Source organism: Psittacula echo (genome assembly GCF_963264785.1).
Source record: "Psittacula echo genome assembly, chromosome: 12".
In the NCBI taxonomy this organism is placed as follows: Eukaryota; Metazoa; Chordata; class Aves; order Psittaciformes; family Psittacidae; genus Psittacula; species Psittacula echo.
This window is the reverse complement of record NC_137747.1, coordinates 4,062,685-4,084,450: the sequence shown is the minus strand read 5'-3', so window position 1 is coordinate 4,084,450 and position 21,766 is coordinate 4,062,685. Positions and strand designations below refer to the sequence as shown.

Genomic DNA, 21,766 nt, shown 5'->3' with positions numbered 1-21,766 from the left:
TTCTGCAATATTCAGTTCTGATGGAAAAAACCCCCCTGAACATAACAATGTAGCAGTTGGATGCTGGCATGTGAAATATTTAATCATCCCGTAAGATTAACAAGGTCTTGTTTAGTAATTCAGAAACATTTCTTCTTTCATCAGGTTTCCCCTTCCTAGAGAAACGAATGATTCTGTACTAGCACTGAGTGTTGGCATTTGGACGAAGCTGAAAACATGTCCCTGTGAAGGCTGGCATATAATGCAACAGCATTCTTCAGAAGCTGTGATACTTTTAAAAACATGTACGTGACTGAACTGCCTTTCAGCCTTTTTCCTTGGCTTTAGCGACTCATGTAAGGTTAGGCAGAGTGTGTGACTCCTTACAGACACACACAGGGACACAAGACAGGAGAGGCCCGTCCTCAATCGCTGGTGCCTGCAGCTGCTGGGAATAATCATACTGTGCAAGAAAAGCACATAGCTGTCCTGCAGCAAAAAGTCCTACTAATCGGCTGTGAAGTGACGCTTGCATGGGCTTGCATGGCCAGAGGCCAGCAACAACCCACAGAAGAGGTCTCTCTGAAGTAAGTAACAAAGAGAACTGGGACTTGTGTATGTCCTGACATTTGCTGCCTCTTGAGGAAATTCCTGACTTCAACGAGTCTTGCTACAATGAGCCCTGAGCTGAAGAACTCATTTAGCTAAGGAGATTTTCAACATTTTCTGACAAGGAGAATAAAACTCAGTGAAGTCAAGTAAATTTGATACTAAGCTCTGTGTAGCTGTTTAACATCCCAGACCTTCTTATTTCTCCTTCCTTGCCAAACAAGGCAACGCAAATCACATTCACAGTTCCTCCTGAACATGTGACATGGGTTTGCAGCGTAACAAGATTAGTTTTCCCTGTAATCCTCTTAAAATGTCTTTCATGATTGTCTTTTCATCTTTTGGTGTTCTGGAACTTGGATTAATGGGATTGAGATTTATTCCACAGGTCCTGTTTGATAAGCTGCTTTCAAGAATTAGTTGCCTACAAACATGTTTAATTTGGTACAAGCATTTTAATGGGTAGCTGAATTATGCAGTGTTACACCAAACATACTGTAAGGCCTATATATGTACTTGCAGTATTTATGTCTGTAGACACTACTAGACAGGGAGGTGAATTAAACAAGATAGGCTTACTCATTTCAGAGCGTCTAAAATACCTCACGTGGCTTCTCTTGGCAGATTTGCAGAGCCTCAGCTGCATGCTTGCAAACTAGCCCACAAATTGAGCATGTGCCTTTTCTTGTTCTCATCACATTTCAAGCACCATCCTCGACCTACCCCTTCCATTGGTCCCACAGGACGTATTCACCTTGCAATCAGCTCGATCTGGTCCCCATGTCACTGAATCCTTGTTTAGTTAGTAGAAGCTTGATACCAAAGGAGCAGCTGGTTTGCTGGAGCACTGAGGTGACAAATCCCACATCCCAGTTCATGCAACTCTGAGTGAGCGAGTGAATTGATACGCCTGGTGCCTTGGCATAACCACTGTGTATTTTACAAACAGAAAAAACTAAAGCACGGAGCAGTTACATTATGTTGAGCTAGTCTAGACCAGAGCTGCTTACTGCATAACTCAGGGTTGTTGCAACTCCTGTGTTTAGCCCAAAAGACCACCCTGCCGATGTAAAAACAGCATATGGTTTTATGCCTTCCCCTGCCTGTCCTCCTGCCTCTTACAACTGACTCCATTTCAACCCCATCTCTTTAGTTAAGTCTTATTCTAGTGACAAGATTTCCTACCTTCCCCAGGAGGTGCTGGGAGGGGGGCCCATGGCTGGAGAACATTTCTGAATCATACAGTGGCACCCTCTACTATGCAGCGACCTCTGGTGAAGGATAAACACTGTGCTTGGCTGACCTTCACACCCCATTTCTGAGGTGAATTTACAGCTATAAAATCGCACCACACAGCAGTGCTTGGGTTACAAGCCAAGCTGTTCTTATTCAAGATAACATCCTTTGCTCTCTGTTCCATTCCTCACATTACTCAGTGGCAACCTAAATTGCCTACCTAAAAGCAAGATAACTGCTGCTGTGCTGTGTTCCCCAAACTGCAGTGGGCATCCCCTAAGTGACACGAACCTGAGTGGAACCAGTCGCACATCAGCAGGAGCCTGAGCTGGGAGAGGAGCAGTGGTGTAAATTGGCAGTCCTTCAGTTACCTGTTTGGGAGCTCTTGCTCTGGAATAAGGTTGGATCACAGGCCTGATGTTGCCGCTGCACTTGCGCATGCCTTTAGACAAGTCACTAAACATCTCTGGATTTTTTTCTTTCTAAGAGGAAAATAAAAAGAAAATTAACTTCCAAAGCTACACTCTCTCATCCCAGCAAAGTACATTACATGTACTGATGCCACAAGCCCGGGTGCACTCAGCACCAGCTTGTCTCCAGATACCCATGCAGTGTGACACCCTGTGTGTACTGGCGCCTGTAATGGGGCCAAGGCTTCCCTGTGGTGCTGGTGCCAGATCTGGGTGGGAGGCTGCAGCCAGAGGGTCCAACTCTGAGTGCAGGGTCAGGCACATGGCTGCACTCACCCGCCTTCACCCTGTCACCAAAATCTGGAAATAAACTCTCTAATGAGACCGATAGGTTAGAAAGCTGACATTATTATGGTATTGGGTGCATGGGGGATTACTCCACCTATCATGCACATCCAGAACAGACCTTTTACAGCTTATATACCTTTATCATATACATACTATTCATAATTCCAAAACATGCCCACCCAATTCTTGTTACTGATTGCCTATGGTAACTTTGGTAGGTAAGGCCATAGCACAGGCCCTGTGAATTTGAGGAGTGGTCTCTGGGGGTCGTTTGGTGAGAAATACCCCTACTCCTTTTATCCTTTAATAGAATTCTGTTAAGGACACTGAAGTCTTGCCAATTAACTACAATTACAAACGAGCTAGTTTATGAGAAGCTCCTTTAGCTGTTTCCTTTCGCAGCTGTTTACCTGTTTCTCGGGCCTTATTGATAGAAGTAAGGCCCACATCGATCTGAAAGAAGACGTGGTCATCTTGTTGCACGCCTTATCTTGTAGCCTTGTCTGTATCTTTATACACAATGAAACACTAGTTTAATTCGGCATCAGCGCGCCTCCTCACACAAAGCGCGGGCACGACCGGGGGCTGGCTGCAAGCGCGACCCGCGCGCACCGCCATGAGGCGAGAGGAGCCAGGGCGCAGCGGCGCGGCCGAGCACGCCCCCCACTCGTCCTGCCCTTCGCCGCAAAATGGCGGCAGCGGCCGGCCCCGCTGCCGAGTGCGCCTCAGGACCTCGCCACCAGCTCCGAGCCTGACGGAGGCGGCAGTGGAGGGCTCTGCCCATGGCCCCTCCGAAGAACAGAACCCTCCACCACGAGGCCAGAAAGGCAGGGTGCAAATGGAAGCCCATCCCGAGAGCAGCCGGAGCGGCACCGCCCAACATGGCTCCGGAGCCCGCCCTCCTGTCTCGGCGCGGGCGGGTCCGGGGCGGGTCCCGAGGACCCTATAAAGTGCCTCGCACGGAGCTTCGTGTCCTTTTGCTCCGGTGTGTCTGAGGTAATGTGGGAACGCGGGTGGGTTCCGGGTGATCTCGGAGGGCTGGTGGGTTCGGGCCTTTTCTCTTTGCACCTTCCTCATAGCTCTGATTGCCTCAGCGGGCTTCTGGCGGCCGCCGGTCTCGTCTCCCTGCCCGCCCGCCCGCTAAGGGAGCGGTGAGGCCTAGCGGTATGGCCGCCTCTTCCTGCTCAGCCTCGGGGGCCCCGTCCCCAAGGGCTCTGCTCCGCGCTCCTGCGGCGCTTGCGGGTAAGCGATCGCCCGACCGCCTTTCGCGGGGAGGTGTTGGTTGTTGCCCTGGCCCTGCTGGGGGAGGCGGGAGCGCGGCGCGGGCCAGGGGTCGCGAAGGCTCGGTGGTGGCGGTGGTGACGGCTTTTTCCCCGTCACAGCGGCAGCGTTGACTTCTCACTGCTAAACCCAGGTCGTGTCTGATGCACCAATGGAAAGCACCGCTGTGTCCCAGGCGGTTGCTAGACCCGGTGCTTACGCTGCCCTTCGGCTTCTCTTGCAGGGCCTCCGGGAGATCTGGTGCCGCAGGGTCAAGCGTGCTAGAAGAGCAGTTCCCTGGTTTACTCTGCTATGCGTGAGCCTCTGGCAGGGTGGAATGGTAAGTCCTTAATGTAACTGTGCCTCGCTGGCTTAAAAATAACTATTTCTTAAATAGTTGGGGTTTTTTTCAAAAGTTAATGAGCTGTTTCTGCAATGCTTTGTCAGGTTGGCGTCCTTGGAGACGTTTAGTTCCTGGGCCTGTTTAGTCTAGAGGAGGTCTCATTAATGCATATGAATATCTCAGAGGCGAGTGCCAGCAGGATGGTACCAGATTCCTTTCAGTGCTGTCCAGCAACAGGACAAGGAGCAGTGGCAATAAGCTAAAACATGAAAAGTTTAAGCCTCAACACGAGGAACAACAACTTTACGCTGATGGTGGCAGAGCGCTGGAACAGGCTGCCCAGGGAGGTTGTGGAGTCTTGTCTGGAGACATTAAAACCCACCTGGACACGTTCCTGTGTAACCTGCTGTAGGTGGCCCTTCCTTGGCAGGGGGATTGGATTAGATGATGTCTAGAGGTCCCTTCCAGCCCTAATGATAACATGATTCTGTTAATAGATGTGTAGATATGACAACTAGCATATATTCTGTGGAGTGGAGAGGGTTTCTTCCTGCAGAAGCCTTGCCACTAGGCCCTTTTTGCATTGTCTCACTCCTGTTGTGTGCAAGGTGGCAGGTCAAGCGTTCAACAAGTCCACAGCCTGGGAGGGCCAGTGAGTTGAGTGCTCAGTGCCGTGAGGCCAGTGTGCTGGGGAGCAGGCCATGCTGGAGACAGGTGCTCTGCTGCAGCTCTGGCATGGGATAGAGCTGGGCTGGTTGCAGTGAGCCCTTGGAGGAAGGGCTGCTTCTGCAGTTTTCCTGCCCTGCCCCTCGCTGGTAGTAGGGTTCACTGCATGGCCTGTGCCTTGTTCATGGCCAAGCTGGCCTGCCTGTGCATTGGAAGGTGGAAGCCTCATGTGGCCATAAAGGCTGGGCCTGCAGGAGTGTGTAATATCTTATCTCTTGCCTGCCTCTTTTTCTGTTACATCTGTCTTCTGCTCTGCTGCTGACGCCCCATACATCAGTGTGTTTTCTCTGGATTTTTGTAGTATTTCCATCCTGTGTGCCTGTTAAACATGCCAATCAGCCATCTCTTTTTGAGGAAGGATTTGCATGAATTCACTCAGTGCTCATGAGTCTGCTGGGAGAGGTGGGAGTGTGGCACATCTGCTGTGGGTGTGCAGCACCTAACCCCATGGGACTGCTGGTGTAAATGATGACTAAATTTTTTCCCCATCAGAGCGACAGTGTTGATTTCTTGCTGTTCCAAGCCAGATCATGTCTGATACACCAGTGGGGAAGTATTGCTGTGTCCCATAGCCCCAGTATGGCCTGGTGCTAACTATTCCTTTTGTTTTTCTAATAGGATGCTGCAAAGGCAGGGGGGCTGTTAAGCCTCTGGGAGACCAGATGTGGTGGCTGCAGCTGGCAGTGATCAGTTGTGTGATGAGGGCAGTTGCCTGGTTTACTCCAACATGCTGAATCTATAGCAAGTAAGGATGGTAAGTCCTTGGAGTAGTAACTGGGCACTGGTTTAAATTGAATAAAACAAAAAATGAAAGGTGGGGGATATACCTTTCTGAAAGGGAGTTGCTTTGCAGCACTCAGTGGTCACCGTATGTGTGCATGGCTTTGCCACTTCCTCTGCCATAAGTTATCTCCCTCCCTGCAGATCTGCTATAGGAGGTGGGAGTGTGGCATGGCTGCTGTGGGTGTGCAGCACCTAACCCATGGGACCTGCTGGTGTAAATGATGACTAAATTTTTTCCCCATCAGAGCGACAGTGTTGATTTCTTGCTGTTCCAAGCCAGATCATGTCTGATGCACCAGTGGGGAAGTGTTGCTGTGTCCCACACCCCCGGTATGGCCTGGTGCTAACTGTTCCTTTTGTTTTTCTAATAGAGTACTGTGAAGGCAAATGGGGTGCTGAGCCTCTGGGAGATCAGATGTAGTGGCTGTAGCTGGCAGTTATCAGTTGTGTGATGAGGGCAGTTGCCTGGTTTGCTTCACCACGTCTGAACCTCTAGCAAGTGAGGATGGTAAGTCCTTGGAGTAACTTGGTTAAATTAAATTTAAATAAAGAGACAGAGGCGGGGGGATACACCTTTCTGCAAGGGAGTTGCTTCCATTTTTTCCCTAGAGACTTGGCTGATGAGTAAATTTGAGCATTAGCCTAGATATTGTAGAAGTAAAAGCATAGAGTTTTCCCTCAGGTGGAATCATTGCAATTGGGTCGTTTGTGCCTCGTGTTGCTCCTGTTCTGCATGCCCAAGGTGGCAGGTGTGGCTAGGGAACAGGAATCAGCAGGGCAAGGAATCTGCAAGCTGCATCAGTGCAGGCTGAGCTGGAGGAGGATGGTGGTTTACAGGTCTATGCCATTGTCCCTGATGCATTCTGTTCAGAAAGCTCATTTTAAGAACACCCTGCCTGGAGATCTATGGGTGATCTGCTGTGCAGCAGCTGCCCCAGTAAGGGGGCAGCAGTCATCCTGGCTGAAGTGTGTCCCTTTGGAAGAGAAGTGCTGTTGAGTCTTTTTTGCCCTTTCCCATGCTGGTCAACGTGAGGGAGTGTGAGGGTATTGCAGATGTTCAGCACTCAGTGGTGGCCATACATATGCATGGCTTTGCCACTTCCTCTGCCATAAGTTAACTCACTCCCTGCAGATCTGTCACAGGAGGTGGGACTGTGGCACGGCTGCTGTGGGTGTGCAGCACCTAACCCATGGGACCTGCTGGTGTAAATGATGACTAAATTTTTTCCCCATCAGAGCGACAGTGTTGATTTCTTGCTGTTCCAAGCCAGATCATGTCTGATACACCAGTGGGGAAGTGTTGCTGTGTCCCACAACCCTGGTATGGCCTGGTGCTAACTGTTCCTTTTGGTTTTATTTATAGGGTGCTGCAAAGGCAGGGGGGCTGTTGAGCCTCCGGGAGATCAGATGTAGTGGCTGTAGCTGGCAGTGATCAGTTGTGTGATGAGGGCAGTTGCCTGGTTTGCTTGACCACATGTGCTTCTGCATCAGGGGAGATTGAATGGTAAGTCTTTGATCACCTGTGTTCACTGGTTTAAATAAAGATAAAGGCAGGGACACACACACCTTTCCGCAACAGAGTTGCTTTGCAGTGCATTGGCAGGTTTGTGTCCCTGAAAGTGTGACAGATGTGTAGAGTGACAGTTGCTGGAGGGCCCCTTTTAAGTATCAGGATGGACCTGGGTATCAGTCCCTTTTGAAATACTCCAGTTGCCTTTTGCCATCTTTTCTGTAAGGATTATAATACTATGTCGCTTGTTCTGGACATAAAAACTTTTCACAATGTAATTGATTGCTTTTTAGTGTTTGGCTGAAGAGCATCTGTTATAATGACTTCAAGGGGTTTTTTTTAACCCACCAGATTGGCAATGCTGATGCATCTTCTGTTTTAGCCAGATTGATTGATACCATAGATGCAAGATGCTTCAGTTCCTTATGTGGCTGTATATTGAGGCTACATGCACTTGCACCTCACACAGTATCACAGTATGTTAGAGATTGGAAGGGACCTCAAAAGATCATCTAGTCCAATCCCCCTGCCAGAGCAGGAACACCTAGATAAGGTTACACAGGAATGTGTCCAGGCGGGTTTTGAATGTCTCCAGAGAAGGAGACTCCACAACCTCCCTGGGCAGCCTGTTCCAGTGTTCTGTCACCCTCACTGAGAAGAAGTTTCTTCTCAAGTTTAAGTGGAACCTCTTGTGTTCCAGTTTATACCCATTACCCCTTGTCCTATCATTTTCCTCAATTCCCTCATCTAAATCATTGATGAATATATTAAATAATACTGGTCCCAGTACTGACCCTTGAGGCACTCCACTAGATACAGGCCTCCAACTAGACTCCGCCCCATAGACTACAACTCTCTGGCTTCTGTCCTTCAGCCAGTTTGCAGTCCACCTCTATTGCAGGGAAATACATTGCATGCTTTGAGAGTTGGCAGCACTGGAGGGTGCTGTCTGCACATACAGTAACACTGATTGTATAACACTATCTGACATGTGTAAAAGAGGATAAGTAAAAGAATTCTTTCAAAAGATATTAATGGCAGAGAGCTCTGATTGACTTCAGTTTAAGGGCACAGCTTTTTTGCTCCATTTAAGCAGTGTTTAAATGAGGTGCTTCTTACAGAGAGCCAGGGAGCTTTTCTTGATATTTCCCCCCTGCCTCCTCCAGTAGAAGATTCTCAATGCCTTGCAGAAAATGGATGAAAATCAGTTTCCAGCAGTGTGTATATTTGCAGGAGGAAGATTGCCTTAGGTGTTTTTCTTTGTTTTGTTTTTTGTTATGGTTTTGTTTTTAATAGAAGATTGGTGATTGTGACATCTGAAAGCTTAAGTGTTGGATTGGGATTTCACTAATGCTCTAGAAAAATGTGCTAAATGGAACTTCATTGGATAAGCATCTATTGTCACTGGCTTCATTCAGTTACAGCCTTGTATTGCTGTTTAGGTGCCTCTTGTTCAGCTATTGTATCTCAAAGTCTTTTTGGTAGCTTCTATCTATGAGGAGTATAAATATGACCTTCCTATATGGCACTGTTGAGTTCAGAAGTTGTAGGGCACAACTGGTCTGTGTCAGGTGGTGAAGCTGGTAGAGCTGACCGGATATGGTACTCCGGCATTCTCTGCTCAGCTCTCCCAGGCTTTTATCAAGTACTATAATAGCTCCTGCAGTTTTAAGTGTGTCCTGTTAGGGGTGCCTAGCAGAGAAGAAGTTTTTTCTGTTTCTTGCTGTTTGCAGAGGAACTCTTGCTGTATAGTTTTGTGGGGATATTTGAAATCTGTATGTGTATGGTTTGCAGTAGAGTGGACTGACAAAATGTTGGCTGTTTTCTTGACAGGTTGAGATTTGTCAGAAGTTGTCCTGAGACCTGCTGTGATTTCAGTGCACTAGCAGAAAGCTGTCTTCTGCTAATGATGTCCCTCTCCATGCTGCTGCCTGTGATCACTTGTCCAAGCTACAGCATTCACATCACCCTGCCAGCAGCTCTGGTCTTTTCTCAGAGCTAGCAGGAGTGATAAATTGGTGCCCTGCCAACTTACAGACAGAGGGTGTTACATTTTTCTTTCCCTTGGTATGAGGCATTTAACTGTCATGGATTCTGGAACTTGCTGCCTGTTTAATGTAATTGGATGCTTTTGTCTCCAAGGGCTGCATTCTAAGGGCTGACAGCTAATGCTACCCTACCACAACCATTAAAAGTAAGGAAGCCTTTCCTCAGAGAGCAGTTGTCAAGTTGGGGAGGATGGCCATCTGTGTAAGGGTGGGATTCAAATCTTGGCTCTCTCCTGTGATCCAGGAAGCTTTAGCGATGTATCATTGTCAGCCTGTAAAGTGGGGAAGGGGCAGCTTGGATGCTGCAGCACAGTGGCATTTCTGTACTGTTTGGAGCCTGTTTTTAATAAAATCTTGAGTACTAGATGAATTCAGCTGGTGACTGAAATTCTCTTCACATGCATTTAACAGTTTCTGGATCTCCTAACTGGTTTTGGGAGCTGGATGGCAAGAATGCTTCTTTGTACTCATTGCTTACATAGAGGTGTCTGCTGCCTCAAGCTAGGAGACCTTGTGACCTCATGGTCATAGCTTCACATACCCTGAAGTACAAGTGCTTAGCTGGGTCTTGTGGCTGCTGCTGTACTGCAGGAAGCAACACGAGGGCACAGCTCTCTGCACATAACAGCTGAGTGCTAAAAGGTTGACAATGGGTCTGGTTTTTGGACCAAAGGGAGAGGTATAGTCTGCACTATGTTTGCAAAAAGGCTCTCCTTCTGTTTCTCCCTTAGAGTAGAACATGATTCAGTGGTGGTTTTAGCTGGCCTGGTAAAAGTTACAGGTCAGCATGTTCCCAGGTGAGCCACTCACTTTACAAATTCTTCTGTACATGAGTCTTAGAAGTGACAGCAGTCTGGGAAGGAGGGGAAGCTGATGTCAGCTGTTGTGAGGAATTGGACATTTCCCTTGTGCCATGTGTTCATCTAGCAGGAATGACTGCTTCTGGCTGGAGACTTGGTGACAGATGTTCATCCAGATCCTGCAGCATTCCCCTGGATGCTCTTTGGCAAACTTCCAGCTTTGCAGAGAAGGAGAATGAAATATGAACAGCACATGTGCTTCAAGTAGGGAACCCCTGAATAGGGGAAAGCTAAAGATTTTTCTAATGCCGGAGAGGTAGCCAAGAGCCCCAAGATGTATTGCTTCCTGTACCTCTGACTTCCATATCCCAGATCAATTGACTGCATACATCTGGCCTCAGCAGGGGTGAAAATTCTGCATAAATGTACCTGTGCTGTGTGATGTCTGCACATACAGAGGTATCCAATGGTGGTGAGTGTTCTGCAGGGAGGGAGAAAGCATTCTCGATCTGCTGTGCCCATTAGCCTGGCAGTCAGGAGTGATGTCTCTGAAGCACAAATGGACCTTGGCAGATGTCTCATGCAGGTCCTGGTCTGGTAGCATGTGTATACCCACTGGCAATGCAAATGAAGTAAATGGCCCCTTCAGATCAAGCTGCTGTGAAGAACTGGAATATATATTAACCTGCAGTGTCTCTGACAGCAGGTTCAGATTCAAACCCTGGGCCCAATGGTGGAAGTACGTGATCCCTATGTGCTGTTGGAGGGAAGCAGCACAGCAGGTATGTGCATTAGGGGTGGGGTTAAAACCCAATTCCCCTGCAGCTTCATTAGCTTCCTGAGGAGTAGGGCAATCTGGCAGCTGTTGAAGGCTCCTGTGCTGCTAGTTCTGAGCTTGTGGAAGCCTTTCTGTGATGGGTCATATGTGGTAAATACCAACTGAAGGGATGCTGCCTGGAAGCAGCAGAGGCTGCAGTGAACTAGCTAGACCAACGGGGACAATTGAGCTTGAAGAAGCAGAAGGGCAAAAGTGAGGCATGGGTAGTAGGCTGAGGAAATGTTTAAGAAATTATGTCCTGCAGCATTTGAAATATTGATGTGTTATTTTTACTGCCTGATAGGAACAGCCTAATTAATACCATAGTGGATTGGAGATTATTTACAGCAACTACAAGTTTAGAGGGTATTTCTGTTACTTGAAAACATAAATAACAGTTTTAGGTTAGGGGAGGGAAACTAAGCTGATAGTGGCCTTTGGCATGTATGTTTAGTAGGAAACAGTAGTGATGGAAAATTAGCTATTAGCATTCAAAGCAGTCTTCTATTAAACTGGGTAGAGATTTTTCTCATTCAATTAATATAAGCAGCATGATGTCTTGAAAAAACATATTGATGAGGGATCAGAACTGCTAATATAATTACTTCCATAATCTAATGAGCATACCTACCAGCAAGCACGTTTTAGGGAATGGAGAGTGCTGGTTGTGCAGTGGGAGCTGTAAGGACAGATGTCACTGGAATGTGCTCTTTCCATGTTTTATTACCTCTTCTAGAAGAGTTGCTCAGGTTAAGATTCAAGCACTGCTATTGCATACATGCATAGGGATGGAAGGCAAAACTGTCTGATAGTAGGCAACCTCTAGTCTGGATGCGGGGGCTAGTTAGAAGGAGCTGCACTGCGTGACAAGAGGTGACTCTGGATCTCTCCTGACCTGGCAGCTGTAGGGGGTGCTGTGTGCATGCGTTGCCCAAAGCTTAGGGCCAGATGGAGTTTCTAAATCAAACTGCTTGTTGAGTTGTTCTATGTGTATGTAGTCGGGGTACTTTCACCTTGTTGCTATAGCAGTGTGCTGTAATAAACCTCTGGACCAGTGAGTATTAGCTTATCTGTAAGAAGTGTGGCAAAGTGGAGACAAACCCTGAAAGTAACATCTGAACTTGTCAGTCTTTTATTTAGAGGAGTTGAGGTGGATGAAGTCTTCCATACTGATAGGCTTTTGTTTCAGAGCTTTCATCTGCTGGAGTTGCTGATATACCTGCACACAGTTGGGCTCCATAAGTGTGGCTTCATTTTATATCTGTCTCTATGGTGTTTTTTTCTAGTTCTGGAACTGGTTTGGGTCTAGAAAGCATCCTCTGGCACTTGTTCAGCACCTTTGCTCCAAACTCACACATACCATGCTCAAAAGTATGATTTCTGTGTGTAATCGTAATCTATTCAAAACCTTGAGCTGCAGTGGACTTCCTAGTGCAACTGTGTGACAGTCAAGCAATAAAGTAGGCCTCCCAGCTAATACAGAAGACATCAAACTTTATTGTCTATAACAAACATGGAGGCAAGATCATGCCATTTGAAAATCCCTTAATATAGATAGCCCTTTGATAAAAGATGGGGAGGGTGTTAACACTGAATTTTAAGGCAATTTGCAGCTCTCCTCAGAACTGTCTTTGGCATTTGCTGCCCTATTGCTTGCCTGAGTTCTGCAGGCACTGGTGATTTCCTGAGATGGGTAGGAGAGGAAGGCCAAGAGGTATGTTTTGGGCAAAGGCTGATTCACAGCTTTTTCTCTGCACAGGTTGCTCCCTACTAGTTCTCAGAGGCTGGCAAAGGGTTATCACAGCATGCCCTGAGCTCATATTCTGCTGTGAAGTGCCTGAACAAGGCAGTGAGGATGAAGGCAGAATTGTCTTCATCAGGTTCTATCAGGTCTTGTTCCATCAGGTCTAGCAGGAACAGACAATGCTGTACATACTTGAGTGTAACTTTCTAGAACTGAAATCTGGAGTCACTCACTAGGCTGGTATGTTTAAGCAAATGTTTACTTTTCTCAAACAGCTCTATTTCTTGGTGCCATGAGCATTTGAGAGGAAAATAGCACAGATTATTTCTGTCTGATGTTGTTTTTAATAGACATGTTTTCATACACAGTGAGAGGTTTAACATTTATATTCCCAAAGACCCAGGCATCATTTTGACTGCATGGTGATTTTTCTTTTCAGATCCATCTGTTAAGCGGCTGCATTAGCTTATGAAATAGCATGGTCCATTTACTCATTGCTGCTTCTACTCTTTGCATTATTTCCTCTGCCTCCCTCTTTGCTCGATGATAGATTAAGTTATCTGACACATCAGCTGTGCTGACAGGCTAGATGTTATGGACAGCAATGAAGCAAAGCTTGGTTTTGTGATCACCCTAGGAAGACCCACGTTTCAGGACACTCAGACTGCCACACAGGTATTAGGGGGAAGTCTTCTTTTTGAAGCAGAAGGTTTCTTTCTCTTACAGCATCCAGTGTTTTAGAGAGATGTTCTGCAGCTGTAGACTTCTGTTCTTCTTTCACCCTTTATGCCAGATCCCTTGCAGTGGTGGGGTGAACTAAGTGTCTTCATTCAGCCTGATTCTCCATTTTTGTGCTGTGGGAACTGCTGGTTTATTATAGCATGTAGGGTTCCCAGGCACTTTCCCATCTAAGTGTTGGGCACAGTGTGCAGGTAGGGCTGAGGCACTTGGGCACTGACTGGTCGTCTTCTGGTAGCCTTCATCTTGCGGAAAACTACAGTTTATGTCACTCTGCTCCCTGCTGTGACTTCTTGCTCAGACCACCTGGCCGATGCTCAGGTTCAGCTCACTGTAGAGGGAGGACTGGTGTGCTCTCAGCAGGGTGAAAAGAGAAGAGACAGTGAGAGCTTTGGTTTTCTGCTGAGGTTCCAAGCACACAACACCAAAATCTCCCCTTTGCCCAATGATACCTACCAGAGATTGGCGCTAAAGCCTTTTAGATTGTTCCACAGTAAATTAAACTGGAGAAAAGTGCTAGTTATCTTCATGTTTACAGAAACAGGTACTCTGGTGTCTGAAGAAACTCTCTTCACCTGTTTCCTGCTCAGTGCCAATGTAAGGCTAGCAAGGACTGGATGTAACCCCTGTCACACACTTTCCAGTTATTGAAATGGGCTCAAGTCTTTTATAAAGTTGATGGGAAACATCTGGCAACTTGCAGGTAGTAACAGAGTTGTCTTGGTAATAGGTAAAAATGTTCTTTATGCAAGACCATGTTCATGGTGTGCATCAGATATCCCTGCATCAGATAAATTGCAGGGGGGTTGGACTAGATGACCTTTGAAGGAACCTTGCAATCCAAACTATTCTATAATGCAAAGCAATTCCATTCTGTTCTCTAAGATTGACTTAGGTTCATAGAAGTGGGTTCAAGACCATTTCTGTGTTACCTGAGAATCTGCAGTTCTTCAGTGTTATAGTTAGAAAAGTTTCCACTGGATAGTCTGCACTTCACTGTGCTGGTCACTTGCTCTGTTCAGTTTTGAATGCTGTGGTTGGGTCAGCTTGCAGTCTTCCCTCCAGGGCTGAGAATAAGCTTGACTTCCTTAGTCTTTTTTCAAAGCAAATATTAAAGCCGGGGGCTGTCCTAATTTCTCTGCTTCATGCAGATTCCCTTGAGTTCATGTAACCTTCCTCAGTGAGAATGTCCAGACAGACTCTGAGATGTGGTCTCAGCGTTGATTGCACAAAGAAACAAGGCATGTTTTCCATCTCCAGCAGGGTGGCAGGTATCCTTCCAGAGGGCTGAGGAGGCTCATCTGGTGCACGAGGGTGGTAGGTAAGCAGATGCAGCCCCGTGTGGTGCTGCTTGCTCAGATGGATTCCCTGAAGCCTGTTCCTGAAAGCAGCTCTCTGAAGGTAGGGTGGTATGTCAGCACCCAGGGGCTGGCCTGGAGTAGCACACATGGTTTTTGCTACACACATGCTTCCCTTTCCCACTGTGGGTGGTCATAATGTTTTCAACAGCTCACTGCTGCTGGTTCAGGGCCGCTTTTTAATTGATAGGGTGAGGTTGTGCTTTTGATCCTCCCACATATACAGGAATGCTTGCATACTGGTCCAAGATAGAGCCTGGCCTGTAGGCAGCAGCTAACTTCTAGATACCATTCCTCAGTGAGGAGAAATCCTAAGCTCTACCTCTGCCCTTGTTTAGCAGCTTGGAGCACTTCCTTTGTGGTACATAACTGCAGCAATGGTAGACGTTGCCTTACCTCCACCAATTTTCCCAAATCAAGCTGGAGAATTTAATGGCTCGCTGATGAAGAAAGATGGATGCAAACCATCTGCAGGCTCGTGAGAGTGTTGTTGTAATTGTTACACATTACACTGGCTTAGTCTTCATTCATGTTTGCAAGAATTTCGTCTACCAAGGGGAGATAAAACCTTACTTTTTCCCTGAGGTATAGCGCTCCTGGGGGAAAGCCTGTCTTGAGATTGAATCCATTTTTCAGTGGATGTGGATCAGGCCCTTGACACCAGCAGTTCAAAACTGACTTTGAGTATTCACTGCCTCTTTTCTATAACAGGATATTTGTAAGTGTAATTTTCTTGGAAATTTAGAGAGAACTGGAAGCATCTGAGAAATTTGTTAGTCAGCAATTTCAGTTGCTGTGGAAACACCTCAGTAGGGCTTGGCAAAACTGCTTGGAGAAAAGGTGGTTACCAAAGGTGCCAACAGCAATGTGCATCTCTTGTTCCTAGCTTCCCTAAACCTGTCCATCAGGGACATGCTTCACAACAGCTATTATTATCATGAGGGCAACACGTACTTTGTGTTCCTGGTCATGATTTCATCTGTAAAACCTCTCTGTTGCTGTTCTGAACTAGTGCACATACTCCCTGCTAGTCTTCCCTCTGATTCTGGATGATATGCTGGGTACCAAAGTGGTAATGGAAAGGTCACAGTCTTCCATGAGGGGCCTTCTCCTGTCTGAATTGTGGCAGGAATCTGGCAAAGGCACTTATCCATGGATGAGCCTAATGATTTTCTCTCACACTGAAGAGGAAAGTTTACCCTTATCTGGCTGTTGTCAGATATTCCTTCTGTCTGATGAAGTCACATCTGGGAAGCTGCTGGGAGTCACAGCATTGTTGTTTCCCTGACTGTGGCTCAAGAGCTGGAGGGAGGAAGATAATAAAGCTATATGAGAGGTCTACAAGATTAACAGAAAACAAAATCTCTCAGGCCTTCAGGAGTGCATCACTGGATTCAGCCACAGGTGAGAGGCTTGTTGGTGAGTTGTGTTTCGCTGTAGGTTTGCCTTATCCTTAAACCTGCACAGGATCCCTGAGAGATCAGCTAGTAGCCCTGTAGAGAGAATTGCAGTGATGGGAGTGTTAAGAGGATTTATCCATCTTCATCATCACTGGGTTTATTCACCTTCATTTCCCTCATACTGGGAGCAAAGACCTTGGGAGCTAAAGCAGTAGGAATGGTTCCCGTATCCTGGGAGATCTGTAGGCATATGCATGGTGCTCTGGCTCTTGGCTTGTGCAGCTGTAACTCGTCCAAGTTGCTGTCACAGTGAGTTATCTAAAGCAGATCAGTTGGCAGTCTAACTTTTCTTGTAGAAGCAAAAATTGGTTTTGTTCTCTTTGGACCATGTTGCAAAAGACTACAACTGGACTGTGCAGTCCTTGTAATAGATGTTACTTGGGTCATCTTATTCAGAGATCCGTTATTATCAGAGCACCAAGCATGTGGAGGTGGAAAGATGTCATTGCTTTGTTTTTGCCTTCAAGGCAGTGGTTAAGTAAACAGTAGTTACACAGTTTTCCCATAGCTGAGCTTTTTGTACCTAAGTCAAGGCAGTGATTGTAGGTAGGGGGTTGGTTTCATGCTGAATGTTGATAACCTGTTTTACTGGGCAAATATAATCCCTGGGGTTTTCTTGTGGTGGCCTCTTCTGTCTGATCCTAGTTTACTGGGGTACAAATAAGCTATGTGAGTACATAGCACACAAGTGAAAGACCTACCTGGAAAGGGGATGTGTCAGGCTGATTTTGAGATTGACCAAGAAGTAGTTGAAACCAACTGTTTTCCAAGCATCTGTGACTGACCAGTTTGTTGAAAGTGTTCCTTCTATATTGGTGAAGATCTTACATACACAGAGGGAAACAAAAGAATGCAATTCTATGGCTATGAGCTGGTTGCATGGTTGGGGACAGGCACTGGAAAAGCTTTTCAGGATCATTTTTTGTCTGTCTCTGTTTTCAAAGCTCTGTGGATTTAAGACATAAATATCAACACAATTATAATTCTTAAAATCTGAAATTCACACATCGAAGTTTCCTCAAGATTTAGATTTCTATATTTGTGAGCTGCTTTTGTGTCTCCTTTTGCCAATTAAGCATTATTTTCATTATCAGCAGAGATACAAAAGGAATATTCAGAGATAGTAATTCTTGGGCTTTTAATGCCAATTTCCTGGACTCATTAGAGATGTTATTTAAAGTCCCTTCAGAATGTTGTTATTTAAAGCCTAATGACCTTTTCTGTCATCCAGATGTCAACTGCTGACTGTTTTCTTGAAGGCTCTGAGTCAGGCAGTGTTAATAGCAACGCTATGCTGCAGTTGGAACAGAAATGTACAGCACTTTTATTAATTTTTGATTTGGCAGCGTCACATAGGTCCATGGAAATACGGTTTTATGGAAAGAAACCAAAAAAACTCTTAACTTGTTTCTCTGCAGTGTGTCAGGATAAAATCCTGGTCTGGCTACTGAACAATAGCTGCGGGGTCTGCAGGTATCTCTGGTCATTCAGCAAAACACATTTCTTTACCATCCATAGGACAATTAAGCTGACTTGTCAAGTATTGCTAATGATCCCCACACTGCAGACTTGTGGCCCACATCCTGCAGGCAATACACTGTAGTGCAGATCCTACCAGAAGACCTGGAGAGTTGGACTTGGGAGTCTGCCTGTGTAAATTGCTGTGAGGTCCCAGGGCAAAAACAGTTCAGAAAAACCAGAAGATGCAGTTAACCCATTCTCCTCAAATCTTTGCATCCTGTGCTTGTATCATTATCAAAACTTTCACAGTGAATAATTGTGAGTTTAATCAACAAAAGAAGGCACCTCCTGATAAGAGAATAACAGGAAACTCCTGTTTTATGCAATTATCCTTACCGATAAGAAAAAAAAGACTCACACACTGCAGTCTTCTGAACACACTGTCTAGAAACGTCTCCATCTGCTGAATTGTTTTAGATCAAACTTTTACCCTGTATCTTTCCAGAAGCCACTAGTCTTTAATAGTCAAGTCTTCAATATGCTACCTCCTACAGTTACCATGAGAGAAATATAGCAAGTTTCTCATCAATAGAAACTAAATTCCACTGGAAATACCTTGGTGGAGTTTTACAGCTTGTTTATATAAAACACACTTTAACAGTGAAGGGGGTAAAAATGTTTTCCTCATGTACTTAATTTCTTTATCTTGTTTATGATATCTTTCTTCATGTTGTAATTTACTGCATCATTTTTCATGGATCTGAGTAGGAGCCTTGAAAGATTCAAGAGCTCAACTGAAGAGAGGACTGTGCATTAAGGAGGTAAATTAAGTTTCTCCCAGAGTTTTATAATTCAAAACTGGGTGTAGCTAAAATAGTGTTGAAATAGTAAAAAAAAGAGTTCATTTCTAAAGGAGAGAAAAAAAAGTAATCAGTGCAAGTAAAACAAAGCAAACTATTTCTATCTGCATTTACTAAATTGCAAAGTGCAGAGCACTCTCTGACTTGGTTTTGCCCATGGAACATGAATGCTTGACTGGTCAATGCCTCCCCATGCCCATAACAGCTTCTGCTGTCATTTAAGAAAATAAATGTGACCATTTATGTCATGTAAATTGCATCAATTGAATAAAGCTGTTAAATAGGTGAGGCAGTGTTACAGGTTCTGTTTATTGTCATCCCTGCTATTGCTGCATGCTGCTTCCTATTTGCACTCAGAAATGCCAGGCACGAAAGGAGTCTCTGTGCTGAGAGTTGACTTCTGTCAGTTTGGGTCAATGTTTTGGTTTTTAGCTCTATTTTGTGTCATATTTCTATGCTGCTTCTCAATGTTCTGTGTTCAGACTGGGTTTGTGCAGATGGATGACCCTGAATCTCTTGTGGAAATATATTAGCTGTAGATAAGGCCATTGGTTTCATCACCTAAGTGGTACTCAATTGCAAATAAACATCATCTTTGTAGATTAGCTATAACTTCATTAATTTTCAAGTGTCAATTTGCTACATTTTTCCTGTTAAAACAAGGGGAAATGGGCACATTTCAAGAGGTAATGTGGTTCCAAAGCTGAGGAGGGTCCCAGAAACTAGGACTCATTTGTTCTGGGCCTAGTTTTACAAATGCTTAGTCAAGTGAAAAGACCCAGTGAGGACAAGGAATTGCCAGCACAAATGAGGCCTATTCGGTAGATAGGACTCAGCAGGACCAGGCTTTGCTTACAACACTGAAACAGTGATTTCTGTGCCACTTGGTAGACAGATTGTGCCAGATGTGTCTGACTCATTGCATCCATGAGATTGTAATGCACTCACATTACTGCTGGCAGGCAGAAGTGTGGATCAGATCAGGAGTCTTCCCCTTTGTGGACTCCAGGAACTCTGCACAGCAGAGATTAAACTGGGGTCTATTCTCTGACCTCTTTGACTTCTTGATAATTGCCATGTATAAAACAAAGTCAGTGTGACTGTGTGATACAGGCAGCACTCGGATTGAAGAGATCCAGACAGTGTAATCAGAAATCAGTTGCTTTTTCTCTTAATGCTGTTACCACTGTCAGCTAAAAGCTTGGCTGATGTTGGCAATAGTCAACCTGTTTTCCATCTGGGCAACTGAAATTTCTGAAATGTATTTTGATGCTAAACCAATTGCCTTTCAAATTTCATCTATTGCAGTCAGATCCCAATGCATGTTCAGTTTATTGGATTCATTTAAGCCAAGGTTTCTTAGGATGAGCAATCAACTGGTAGTTTAAGGACCAGTTCTAGTAAGTGTATTCGCTTTCTTCTGCAGCTTGTATAGCTCATTACGGAGCCTGATTAATCAGAACAGTTATGTCTGTGTGCAGCGTGATGTTTTTGAGTACCACATTTAAGCATGCTCTTGAATTCAGAGACCCCTCAGCATTCTGTTTAAGCAGCATGTACGCCGCTTTAAGGTTTGCTTTGCTTTTCTTTCTAAAATCTGGGGAGACATTTAGCAGAGTGACAAATGTGTGGCCTGGATAACTGCATTGAAGAAACTGAAGGCTGTTCCCAACTCTTCTGTGTTGTACAGGGTCACAAAGGGACAAGTGCTGCCTTGTCACGTTGGAGGCTAATGCTGCAACTTGCGTATGACCTATTTGCAATTGCTGACTTACAGAACAGCTTGAGTGATATGACACTTTGGTAAATAAACGGGGCTTCCTTTAGTTGTGGGTGGGTTCATTTATCCTGAGTCTTATGCTGCATGGAAGGACAACATCAATTTTTTGTCTCTTTTTAGGAAACCCATTGTAAAAAAAAAACACCCTAATTTGTTTCTCTTAGATTTATTAGTTCCAGAAAATGAAGATATTTTATCTATTTCATCTTAGTCTTATAATAGCCACTTGTCAAAAAATAAAGAGGCCTGTATTAATGCCTGTGCAGTTGTAACTGTTGCCTTGCGACTAAAGAGAAGGAGAAATGGTGGCCTGGAGTGCCAGGCTCTTACATTGAGAACGTGTTATCCAAAATGATCAACTTGTGTGAGACAGCGATCTGATGGTGACTGGGAAGGCTGATCATGTGGGCTGTGAACTGGGCTGCTGTTTGTGGGGTACATGTGCACTTCTTGTTTCTTGGGGTAGCATCTCATGCACACTTAGAGATTCCTCGTAGGAAGGGAATAAAATAGTCTATGTTAAAGAAGATAAAAAGTTTCATCTTCTTGTTGAGCTGTGGGTTCTTTGGAGTGAGGAGAGGCCTGCTGGGAGAAGTCTCTGGCTGTATTAGACATGTTCCTGTTTATCTCTTTCATCCACAAACACCAGCAGTGAAATGCCACAGGCTACAGAAGCAGGAGGCACTGAGCTGCAGCTCAAGTCAGTGAAGGGAGGAAAGGCTGCTGCTGCTGCCTGCTGCTCCTGGAGCCATCTCACATCATGGTGTGGGCTGCAGGAGAAGCATTGCTGGAGGAGGATGCAAAGGTGCAAGGGCTGAAGGAGGAGGCAGTTGTCTGTGGAGGCAGCTGGTGAAAGCATGAGAATGAAGCTAGTTTGGGAGGAATCTGAAAAGTGAGGCTCTGCTTTTGATTTAATGTGGGAGAGGGTCACGTAGCTTATGGAATTGATAGGATTTTAGGCATGGTGTTCCTTCTGCTAGAGAATGTGCCTTGTCATTCTGGATTTAAAAGATTCCCAATAATGCTTTGTGGAATCAGGCTCTGGGCCTTCACAGACTCGGGAAAAATTCCAGGTCTGATTTGAATGCAAACCTGCTCAAGGCTTTTCTTCTGCTTTGGGAAAGGAACATGTCTTACCTTGTTCATAGGGTCCCCTCCCGTGGCTCAGACTCTCACAACCTGATCCTTTATTTTCTCTTAGGAAAAGAAAAACATTAACTGAAAGTACCAGGTTCAGAAAAGGTGGCTGGTTTTCTTTCACTTCCATTGGGAAAGCAAAAGACCCAGAGAGAAAACCACTAAAAGCTTTTTATTAAAGTATTTATCTTTCTTATCTTCTAAATAAGATTTTTGGTCACTTCGAACTTTCTCCAGCTTTCATTAAAGATAATAGAATTTTAATGAGTACAAGTTTGTTTCCTTTATGCCCTGGGCTGAGTCATAGCCCTGCTCTCTATGGAGAGGCAGTACATGATGGGGTTTTGCAGTGGCTTTTG

General features: G+C 45.4%; 1 protein-coding gene across 5 annotated transcripts in view; it reads left to right on the top strand.

Annotated features, from left to right (window-relative positions):
- Positions 1-3,551: 3,551 nt before the first annotated feature.
- The window catches only part of LOC308226382 (somatomedin-B and thrombospondin type-1 domain-containing protein-like), a 33,667-nt gene continuing 15,452 nt past the window's right edge, over positions 3,552-21,766 (top strand). Inside the window, exons 1-6 of one of the 5 annotated variants that reach the window (XM_080628059.1) lie at positions 3,552-3,578; positions 4,087-4,182; positions 5,530-5,665; positions 6,066-6,202; positions 7,058-7,198; positions 10,759-10,834. In XM_080628059.1, coding sequence (XP_080484185.1) covers positions 7,196-7,198; positions 10,759-10,834 — 79 coding nt within the window. In that variant the 5' untranslated portion in view covers positions 3,552-3,578; positions 4,087-4,182; positions 5,530-5,665; positions 6,066-6,202; positions 7,058-7,195. The other 4 variants (XM_080628060.1, XR_013957879.1, XR_013957878.1 and 1 more) reach the window with 4 other exon arrangements.